Genomic DNA, 11,923 nt, shown 5'->3' with positions numbered 1-11,923 from the left:
AATTTGGGTACAATCAGCCTGCCCATAGATGTTGACCTGGCCAAAACTGAAACCATCTATGGGTGGTTTAACCAGCACTAAACAAGAGGGGAGGACAGAGGGAGATACTAAATCACATAGTAAACAAGTTGTAGTGACCTACAAACCACAATTGGATGTCAACCGACTACAGAACAAAAGTAGCCTGATTCAGGCTACTCTAGCATTGAATCTTCTGAAAGCTCCCTTCCCATGATGGGGAGTTTTTCACGGTGTTTGCACTACTTGAAAATATGTAGATAAGTTCTGACCACAGTGCTTTACTCCTATTTCTTTGTTTTTACGTTTTTATTTTATTTGTGTATGTGTGATATATGTATATATGTATGTATGTGTATATATATATATATATATGTATATATATATATATATATACAGTTGAAACTCAAAAAATTTGAATATCGTGCAAAAGTTCATTTATTTCAGTAATGCAACTTAAAAGGTGAAACTAATATATGATATAGACTCATTACAGGCAAAGCAAGATAGTTCAAGCCGTGTTTTGTTGTAATTGTGATGATTGTGGCTTACAGCTCATGAAAATCCCAAATCCACAATCTCATAAAATTAGAATATTACATGCAATCAATAAAACAAGGATTGTACATAGAACAATATCGGACCTGTGAAAAGTATAAGCATGCATATGTACTCAGTACTGGTTTGGGCTCCTTTTGCAGCAATTACTGCCTCAATGAGGCATGGGATGGAAGCTATCAGCCTGTGGCACTGCTGAGGTGTTATGGAAGACCAGGATGCTTCAATAGCGGCCTTCAGCTCTTCTGCATTGTTCGGTCTCATGTCTCTCATCTTTCTCTTGGCAATGCCCCATAGATTCTCTATGGGATTCAGGTCAGGCGAGTTTGCTGGCCAATCAAGCACAGTAATCCCACGGTCATTGAACCGGGTTTTGGTGCTTTTGGCAGTGTGGGCAGGTGCCAAGTCCTGCTGGAAAATGAAGTCAGCATCCCCATAAAGCTCGTCTGCAGAAGGAAGCATGAAGTGCTCCAAAATCTCCTGGTAGACGTCTACGTTGACCCTAGACTTAATGAAGCACAGTGGACCAACACAACCAACAGGAGATGACATGGCTCCCCAAATCAACACAGACTGTGGAAACTTCACACTGGACTTCAAGCATCTTTCAGTGTGTGCCTCTCCAGTCTTCCTCCATACTCTGGGTCCTTGGTTTCCAAATGAGATGCAAAAGTAGCTCTCATCAGAAAAGAGGACTTTGGACCACTGAGCAACAGACCAGGTCTGTTTTTCTTTAGCCCAGGTAAGACGCTTCTGACGTTGTTTGTTGTTCAGGAGCGACTTGACAAGAGGAATACGACATTTGAATCCCATATCCAGGATCCGTCTGTGTGTGGTGGCTCTTGATGCACTGACTCCAGCCTCAGTCCACTCCTTGTGAAAGTCCCCAACACTTTTGAATGGCCTTTTCCAGACAATCCTCTCCAGGCTGCGGTCATCCCTGCTGCTTGTGCACCTTTTTCTTCCACACTTTTCCCTTCCACATAACTTTCTGTTAATGTGCTTTGATACAGCACTTTGAGAACATCCAACTTCTTTTGCAATTACCTTTGGAGGCTTTCCCTCCTTATGGAGGGTGTCAATGATGGTTTTCTGCACAACTGTCAGCAGTCTTTCCCATGATTGTGATTCCTACTGAACCAGACTGAGAGACCATTTAAAGGCTCAGGAACCCTTTGCAGGTGTTATGGCTTAATTAGCTGATTAGAGTGGGACACTTTGAACCGAGAATATTGCACCTTTTCACAATATTCTAATTTTCTGAGATTGTGGATTTGGGGTTTTCATGAGCTGTAAGCCATAATCATCACAATTATGACAACTCACGGCTTGAACTATATTGCTTTGCATGTAATGAGTCTATCTCATATATTACTTTCACCTTTTAAGTTGCATTACTGAAATAAATTAACTTTTGCACGATATTCTAATTTTTCAAGTTTCACCTGTGTGTGTGTATATATATATATATATATATATATAGTTGTGTTCAAAATAATAGCAGTGTGTTGAAAAAAAGTGAATACAGCTCAAAATCCTTCTAATAGCTTTTATTTCCATACACACAAATGCATTGGGAACACTACACATTCTATTCTAAATCAAAACATGAAGAAAAATATATCAAATTTGTGTTGTTCCTCTAAAAAAAAATGAAGAAAAATGAATATTAGACTGTTCAAAAAAATAGCAGTGTTTGTATTCTTTTTTACAAACTCAAACATTCACTATATAAACTGAAAAATGTTTGAAGATTTTGCTTTCCTTTGAATCGCTTAATGAATATTTAGTTGTATAAGCACTGTTTCTGAGAACTGCTGTACATCTGTGTTGCATGGAGTCAACCAACTTCTGGCACCTGTGAACAGGTATTCCAGCCCAGGATGATTGGACTATGTTCCACAGTTCTTCTCTATTTCTTGGTTTTGCCTCAGAAACTGCATTTTTGATGTCACCCCACAAGTTTTCTATTGGATTAAGATCCGGGGATTGGGCTGGCCACTCCATAACGTCAATCTTGTTGGTCTGGAACCAAGATGTTGCACATTTACTGGTGTGTTTGGGGTCGTTGTCTTGTTGGAACACCCATTTCAAGGGCATTTCCTCTTCAGCATAAGGCAGCATGACCTCTTCAAGTATTCTGATGTATTCAAACTGATCCATGATCCCTGGTATGCGATAAATAGGCCCAACACCGTAGTATGAGCAACATCCCCATATCATGATACTTGTGCAACCATGCTTCCCTGTCTTCACAGTGTACTGTGGCTTGAATTCAGTGTTTGGGGGTCATCTGACAAACTGTCTCCGGCCACTAGACCCAAAAAGAACAATCTTACTTTCATCAGTCCACAAAATGTTGCGCCATTTGTCTTTAGGCCAGTCAATGTGCTCTTTGGCAAATTGTAACCTCTTCAGCACATGTCTTTTTTTCAACAGTGAGACTTTGCGGGGGGCTTCTTGCAGATAGCTTGGCTTCACATAGGCGTCTTCTAATTGTAACAGTACTAACAGGTAACTTTAGACCTTCTTTGATCTTCGTGGAGCTGATTGTTGGCTGAGTCCTTGCCATTTTGGCTATTCTATCAATTCGAATGGTAGTTTTTCACTTTCTTCCACGTCTTTCAGGTTTTGGTTGCCATTTTAAAGCATTTGCGATCATTTTAGCTGAGCAGCCTATCATTTTCTGCACTTCTTTATATGTTTCCCCTCTCCAATCAACTTTTTAATCAAGGTACGCTGTTCTTCTGAACAATGTCTGGAACGACCCATTTTCCTCAGAATTTCAGAGAGAAATGCACTGTAACCAGCATGTACAACATTTGCTGCCTTCCTTCCTTAAATAAGGGCAATAATTGCCACCTGTTTTTCAAAGAATGAATGACCTCACTAATAGAACTCCACACTGCTATTATTTTGAACATGCCCCTTTCAATGAGTGATTCAATTACACAGAATCAGCAGCATGCATGTCATGACTGTTGGGTCTGTTGGATTTCTATTACTCTACTACACCTGCTAGTATTTGCCATGAAATATCATTTCTACCAAAAACAGTGATTGATCAGGTTAGTGATGTCTGGCTGCTATTATTTTGAACACAACTGTATATATATATTTACGCACTGCTCAAAAAAATTAAAGGAACATTTTTTTAATCAGAGTATAGCATCAAGTCAGTAAAGCTCCTGGGATATTGATCTGGTCAGTAAAGTAGCAGAGGGGGTTGTTAATCAGTTTCAGCTGCTTTGGCGTTAATGAAATTAACAACAGGTGCACTAGATGAGCAACAATGTGACGACCCCCAAAACAGAAACGGTTTTACAGGTGGAGGCCACTGACTCATCTTTTCTGACTGATATTCACTGGTTTTGCATTTGGCTAGGGTCCCTGTCACTAATGGTAGCATGAGGCGATACCTGGACCCTACAGAGGTTGCACAGGCAGTCCAACTCTTCCAGGATGGCACATCAAAATGTACCATTGCCAGAAGGTTTGCTGTGTCTCCCAGCACAGTCACAAGAGCATGGAGGGGATTGCAGGAGACAGGCAGTTACTCGAGGAGAGCTGGACAGGGCTGTTGAAGGTCCTTAAACCATCAGCAGGACCAGTATCTGCTCCTTTGTGCAAGGAGGAACAGGGTGAGCACTGCCAGAGTCCTACAACATGACCTCCAGCAGGCCACTGGTGTGAATGTCTCTGACCAAACAATCAGAAACAGACTTCATGAGGGTGGTCTGAGGGCCCGACGTCCTCTAGTGGGCCCTGTGCTCACTGACCGACACCATAGAGCTCAATTGGCAATTGCCATTGAACACAATAATTGTCAGGTCCTCCACTGGCTCCCTGTGCTTTTCACAGATGAGAGCAGGTTCACCCTGAGCACATGTGACAGACGTGAAAGAGTCTGGAGACACCGTGGAGAACGTTATGCTGCCTGTAACATCCTTCAGCATGGCCATTTTGGTGGTGGGTCAGTGATGGTCTGGGGAGGCATATCCATGGAGGAATGCACAGACCTCTACAGGCTAGACAATGGCACCCTGACTGCCATTAGGTATCAGGATGAAATCCTTGGACCCATTGTCAGACTCTACGCTGCTGCAGTGGGTCCTGGGTTCCTCCTGGTGCATGAGAATGCCCGGCCTCATGTGGCGAGAGTATGCAGGCAGTGCTGGGAGGATGAAGGAATTGATACCATTGAATGGCCCCTATGCTCACCTAACCTAAATCCAATAGAACACCTCTGGGATATCATGTTTGGGTCCATCAGACGACACCAGGTTGTACCTTAGACTGTCCAGGAGCTCAGTGATGCCCTGGTCCAGATCTTTGAGGAAATACCCCAGAACACCATCCGTCTTCTCATTAAGAGCATGCCCCGATGTTGTCAGGCATGCATTCAAGCACGTGGGGGCCATACAAACTACTGAGTGGACTAGCCTGCTGCATCATTGTATCGCTTTGACTTTCGGGGTGTCTTTGAATTCAGTCCTCTGTAGGTTGATCATTTTCATTTCCATCAAATGATGGGGCATCCTTACGTTCCGAACACATTACCCAGTCCATATCAGTATACTGTAGATATCCAGCATGATATTTTCCCCATTGAGATCTGATGTGTTTTCAAAGTGTTCCTTTAATTTTTTTGAAGGGGGGATGGAAGGTGTGTGTGTGTGTTTAATTCTTTACTGGTGTGTGGAGAAAAATTTTCCTTTCACTGCACCATTTGTAAAGTTGTATATATGTGCTGCTCACAGTGCTTTACTTTATTATGTTACTTTTTTACATTATTTAATTTGTGTAAATTTATATATTTTTTTATTTTTCTTTAACTCTTTACTGAATGGTGGGTCTTCACGTTGCTTCACGTCTGAATCTCAACCCTGAACGGTTACTATAGCTTTCCATATTTTACATTGTCTGTGCTACACTTAAAGTGATTATACACCTCAGACGTGAAATATGAACAAAGCATATCCCTCTATAGTGTGTACTTGACTCACTGCAGAGCACTAAGTGTAATCTCCATCTGCTGCCTTGTTCCTCTATTACCATGAATCACTTCTGATAAGCTTTCCTTACACCAAGAGAAAAATGGTGACAGGGAGGGACCTCCAGCAGATTGACAGCCTCAGCTCTGTTCCTGTGTGGAAGGGGTGTGTCTCTTTGCTCTAATCAGCTCTCAGAACTCGTCTCACTGAGCTCTGCGGTATGTAACTTCAGCTCTCTGCTCCTTTTTTTTTCTGACAGTTCAGACAAGCTTTATAATTTCAGCAACAGGTGTAGAGAAGAGAATACTGCAGATAGATAGGTCCAACTTATGTAGGAGCAGGGCTCTTATTTAGGGGGGGGGGACGCAGTTTTGGCTCCTCCAGCATGTAATGGCAAGGGGTGCTGGGGTGTGTTGGGGGATCTATACATACTGGGGGAGTCAATTATGGCTGGGAGTTTTCTACTGTTGAGGGAAGGGTAGGGAGTGGAACCAAGGAGAGGTGCTCAGAGGCGGGTAGGGAGTGGAACCAAGGAGAGGCGCTCAGAGGCGGGTAGGGAGTGGAACCAAGGAGAGGCGCTCAGAGGCGGGTAGAGAGTGGAACCAAGGGGTAACTCGAAAGGAGGAGTTTCTGCCCCTTATCTCAGAGGAAAAACGCCCTGTGTAGGAGGATTTGTTTTATCTATGTGTATCACCTGAGGCCAGTCACTTCACTGGCTATATGTAAGGGTTTACAACCACTTAAAAAATATACTGAGCAGACATCCCTGGTGCTGTCCTTATACTGGGGAAATGGTTAAGCCACCCCACCCCAGAAAACCTAATCTATATTATAGCTTTTTCTCCACAAGAGATGCCCACAGGGGGTTTAGGGTGTCCCTGGATGCTTCTGAACCAAATGTTATCAGCTTGATCTGTGACCAGTTTTACTTATGCATGCCTTCTACAGATAATCAGGATTTACAGAAAAAAAATGTGTGTGCATTGGAAAAGGAGGGGGGTTTGGTGTTATCAAAAATATTTAAATATATAAAACTTTAAAAGTTATAAAAATTACATATATATATATCATTTAAAAAAATGGCCTGTGTTATCAGGCCAGAGCTGTGTAGGTGTGCAGTCCATTGGAAGCAGACTATCCAGACAAACAGCCCCAACAATCTCCCAGCCACGTACGCATTGCCAACAGCTATTCTCTCAACCGTCCATTTACTTTTTTTTTTTTCTTTCAAACACACAGTCCTGCGAAAGGCGATGGCACGGCATAAAGCATTCTGCACACTTTATGAAAAAGTCTGTCCCTTTCAACTTAAACGGCAGCAGTATTGTTCAGAGTAAAAAGCCTACTAGAGTCGTGTCCCAGTCACTGAGCAGTGAACTCCACTGCAGATGTAATGTATATGGATGGAGGAGAGTCAATTAGGAGCTGTTAGGGACATGGTTTAAAGATCTGACATAAAATAGGAACTGAGTATAAAGGCTGAAGAGGCAGCTAGTTGATCACCAACATAAAGCTTGTATTGATTGCTGGCATAGATGCTGAGGGGTGGTGGCAGTTATGAGTATAATTTACAAATCAATAGCAGTCATGCACTTAGCAATGTGGACGCTGGGCGCTTTTCTTCTTGGTGACAGTGTCACATGTGTCATTAAGGGACAGGAATCCAATCTTTAGAAGCGGTTTTATGATTTCAGATACACAATAAGTTTAAAAAAAACCCCAAAAACAACACTGGTGACAGTTTGATTAAATAAATGGACTGAGGCTGCTAAATGCTTTGTACCTAAGGAAAAGGACTGGCCATCAGATGTGGCACTACATCTACCAGCAACTAAGGAGTGACCATCAGATGTAGCACTACATGTTCCAGAAACTGAGGAAAGGAGTGACCATCAGATGTGGCACTACATGTCCTAGCAACTGAGGAAAGGTGTGACCATGAGATGTGGCACTACATGTCTCAGCAACTGAGGAAAGGGGTGGCTCCCCCTTCTCTCACTCCCCCCCTCCCCCTTCTCTCCTCCCCATTATTATTATACAGGATTTATATAGCGCCAACAGTTTACTGAGCGTTTTACAATATAACGGGAGAAAATGCAGCAACAGTACAGTTCAATACAAGAGGGTTTGGAGGGCCTGATCCTTGGAGCTTACAATCTAAGATTCTCTCTCTCTCCCCTTCTCCCCCTCTCTCTCTCTTCCCCACCCCCCCTCCCTCTCAACAAACAGAAAAGCACCATTGAAGACATACTAACTACCCCTTCTCTCTCCCCCCCCCACACCGCCTCTCTCTCCCCCCACCCTCTCAATAAACAGAAGTCAACCATAGAAGACATACTGACGACCCCTTTTCTCTCTCTCTCCCCCTCTCCTCTCTCTCCCTCCCCTCTCACCCCCCTCTATCTCTCACCTCCCTCTCTCCCTTATCACTCTCTCCCCCTCCCTCCACCCTCTCAGCAAACAGAAGAGCACCATAGAATCCATACTGACCACCCCTTCTCTTTCTCTCCCCCCCTTTCCCTCTCTCTTCCCCTTCTCTCACCCCCTCTTCTCTCTCACCCTTTCTTCTCCCCCCTCCCCCTTTCCTCCCCTCTCCCCATTTCCTCCCCTCTCCCCCTTCTCTCTCTCTCTCCCCCCTCTCCCCCTTCTCTCCCCCCCCCCTTTTCTTCCCTCCTCCATTTAATTTAATTTGTTTAAAACAAAATCAATTGTTTGATTTTCATTTTATTTTCATAAAAAGGCCCAGCAAAATCCTCAGCGCCAGGACCATGATGCTCCTAATCCGGTCCTGCATATCCCAGCATGTGAGAAATAGGAGTGTAAGTGAAAGCCATCTGAGGTACTACATGTCCCAGCAGATAAGGAATAAAGTAATGATCAGCTGTGGCACTACATGTCCCAGAAAACATATGTGGCATCAACTAAGAAAAAGTCTGAGTATAGTGGTGGCACTACAAGTCCCAGCATGTAATAAGGTGTGTGAGTGAAGATCATTGAGGCACTACAGGTCCCAACATGTACTAAGGCGTGTGAGTGAAGATCATCAGGGGCACTACACATCCCAGCATGCATAAAGGCGTGAGTGAAGCTCACCGGGAGCACTACAAGTCCCAGCATGTAATAAGGCGCGTGAGTGAAGATCATCGGGGCACTACAGATCCCAGCATGTTATAAGACACGTGAGTGAAGCACATCGGGGGCACTACAGGTCCCAGCATGTAATAAGACACGTGAGTGAAGCTCATCGGGGGCACTACAGGTCCCAGCATGTAATAAGGCGTGTGAATGAAGTTCATCGGGTGCACTACAGGTCCCAGCATATAATAAGGTGCATGAGTGAAGATCATCGGCGGACTACATGTCCCAGCATGTAATAAGGCGTGTGAGTGAAGCTCATCGGGGGCATTAAAGGTCCCGGCATGTACTAAGACACGTGAGTGAAGCTCATTAGGGGACTACATGTCCCAGCATGTAATAAGGCGTGTGAGTGAAGCTCAGTGGGGGCACTACAGGTCCCAGCATGTAATAAGGTGTGTGAGTGAAGCTCAGTGGGGGCACTACAGGTCCAAGCATGTAATAAGGTGTGTGAGTGAAGCTCAGTGGGGGCACTACAGGTCCAAGCATGTAATAAGGTGTGTGAGTGAAGCTCAGTGGGGGCACTACAGGTCCAAGCATGTAATAAGGTGTGTGAGTGAAGCTCAGTGGGGGCACTACAGGTCCCAGCATGTAATAAGGTGTGTGAGTGAAGCTCAGTGGGGGCACTACAGGTCCAAGCATGTAATAAGGTGTGTGAGTGAAGCTCAGTGGGGGCACTACAGGTCCAAGCATGTAATAAGGTGTGTGAGTGAAGCTCAGTGGGGGCACTACAGGTCCAAGCATGTAATAAGGTGTGTGAGTGAAGCTCAGTGGGGGCACTACAGGTCCCAGCATGTAATAAGGTGTGTGAGTGAAGCTCAGTGGGGGCACTACAGGTCCAAGCATGTAATAAGGTGTGTGAGTGAAGCTCAGTGGGGGCACTACAGGTCCCAGCATGTAATAAGGTGTGTGAGTGAAGCTCAGTGGGGGCACTACAGGTCCAAGCATGTAATAAGGTGTGTGAGTGAAGCTCAGTGGGGGCACTACAGGTCCCAGCATGTAATAAAGTGTGTGAGTGAAGCTCATCGGGGGCACTACAGGTCCCAGCATCCAATAAGGCGTGTGAGTGAAGCTTATCGGGGGCACTACAGATCCCATCATGTTATAAGACACGTGAGTTAAGCTCATCAGGGGACTACATGTCCCAGCATGTAATAAAGCGTTTGAGCGAAGATCATTGGGGGCACTACAGGTCCCAGCATGCAATAAGGTGTGTGAGTGAAGCTTATCGGGGGCACTACAGGTCCCAGCATGTAATAAGGTGTGTGAGCGAAGATCATCGGGGGCACTACATGTCCCAGCATGTAATAATGTGCGTGAGTGAAGCTCAGCGGGGGCACTACAGGTCCCAGCATGTAATAAGGTGTGTGAGCGAAGATCATCGGGGGCACTACATGTCCCAGCATGTAATAATGTGCGTGAGTGAAGCTCAGCGGGGGCACTAGAGATCCCAGCATGCAATAAGGTGTGTGAGTGAAGCTTATCGGGGCACTACAGGTCCCAGCATGCAATAAGGCGTGTGAGTGAAGCTCATTGGGGGCACTACAGGTCCCAGAATGTTATAAGACACGTGAGTGAAGCTCATCAGGGGACTACATGTTCCAGCATGTAATAAGGCGTGTGAGCAATGATCATTGGGGGCACTACAGGTCCCAGCATGTAATGAGTGAATGAAGCTCATCGGGGGCACTACAAGTCGCAGCACGGCCGCTGTGACTTTCTGGGTTGGGTGATCGCAGGTCGCCGTGCAGCGATCGTGTACACACAGTATAGGTAGGGGAGGGATTCCCATGACACAGGCTGTGGCTGTCTCCCCCGGGTAGTGGCGGCGATCAGAGCCGGGTGTACACAGACTATCAGCACACTCCGCTCTCTAGCCGAGCACATGCACACTGTTTGTGATCCTCTGGTCAGAGCTGGGCTGGGACTCCCCGGGCTGCCTCTGGGAGTGGTGTGTCCGCTAGCACAGCCTATCAGAGTACGCCTCCTGTACCCCAGTCCCGCCTCTTCCATGCCTCCTTCCCGCCCCTCCTGTGCCCTAGCCCCGCCCCTAGCCGATCTCTTGGTTTGCAGAGAGTCAGAAGTCCCCCCTGCTGGCTCCCCGCTGCCAGTGCTGGCGCTGTCGGGACACCTTGGCATTGTGGCAGTAGACGGGGCAGGGGGAGGATGCTCGGACACCGCTAGGCGCCTCTCTGCTCGCCTCTCACACCTCACATGCGCCGCGTCGGGGAAAGTCGAGGGAAGTGGATGTGGAGAGAGTAAAGTAGTGGACGGCTCGCTGCTCCCGGACTGTGCGCCGCAGATCCTGGCACCGTGTAGCCAAGCTGTGGCAGGCGATCAGAAGCCGAGGAGGGGGGGAGAGGGCTCCGATCCTTGTCTGCTGGACCCTGGAAGAACGGCTGCTTACTGGAAGGTGATAGCCGAGTGTGCCCGGGGCACCATGACTGCCATACGGATACCCAGCACACTCATCATCCTCCTTCTACTGGTCGCCTCCGACTCGGGATCGTCCGTAGCAGGTAAAGAACTGGAGGAGCAGAGCCCAGCAAGATGAAGTTAGAGGAGGTGTTGGAGTATCTGGGGTCCCCTCTACTGATCTGATGTTAGGAGGTGATGGAGCATCCGGGGTACACCGGCTATCTGGGGTCCCCTCTACTGATCTGATGTTAGGAGGTGATGGAGCATCCGGGGTACACCGGCTATCTGGGGTCCCCTCTACTGATCTGATGTTAGGAGGTGATGGAGCATCCGGGGTACACCGGCTATCTGGGGTCCCCTCTACTGATCTGATGTTAGGAGGTGATGGAGCATCTGGGGTACTTCGGCTATCTAGGGTCCCCTCTACTGATCTGAAATTAGGAGGTGATGGAGCATCCGGGGTACACCGGCTATCTGGGGTCCCCTCTACTGATCTGATATTAGGAGGTGATGGAGCATCTGGGCCCCCCTCTCTTGATCTGAAACAAAGAGGTGATGGAGCATCAGGGGAACCTTTCTTGTGATCTGAAGTTATGAGATGTGGAGTATCTGGGGTACCTCCGTCATGTGAATGCAGTTATGGGGTGATGAGTTGTCTGGGATACCATGATCTGAAGTTAGGAAGTGAAAGGGTATCTAGGGAACCTTCTTCATGATCTGAAATTAGGAGGCCATGGAGTATCTGGGATACCTTTCTTGTCGACTGAAGTTAGGAGATGATGGAAGCTGGCTTATCCTTC

At 46.4% G+C, this 11,923-nt stretch overlaps 1 protein-coding gene across 2 annotated transcripts in view; it reads left to right on the top strand.

Annotated features, from left to right (window-relative positions):
• The first annotated feature begins 10,814 nt into the window (after window positions 1-10,814).
• UNC5B (unc-5 netrin receptor B) overlaps window positions 10,815-11,923 on the top strand; it is a 252,649-nt gene continuing 251,540 nt past the window's right edge. The window contains exon 1 of one of the 2 annotated variants that reach the window (XM_089677102.1): window positions 10,815-11,224. In XM_089677102.1, coding sequence (XP_089533228.1) covers window positions 11,146-11,224 — 79 coding nt within the window. In that variant the 5' untranslated portion in view covers window positions 10,815-11,145. The remainder of the gene's footprint in view (window positions 11,225-11,923) is intronic. The other variant, XM_089677103.1, reaches the window with a different exon arrangement.

This window comes from Staurois parvus, unplaced genomic scaffold (assembly GCF_062004578.1).
Source record: "Staurois parvus isolate SC_StPar_1 unplaced genomic scaffold, SC_StPar_1.0 ptg000177l, whole genome shotgun sequence".
Lineage (NCBI taxonomy): Eukaryota > Metazoa > Chordata > Amphibia > Anura > Ranidae > Staurois > Staurois parvus.
Note: the sequence above shows the minus strand (reverse complement) of the source record. Positions and strands in the feature narration are given on the sequence as shown.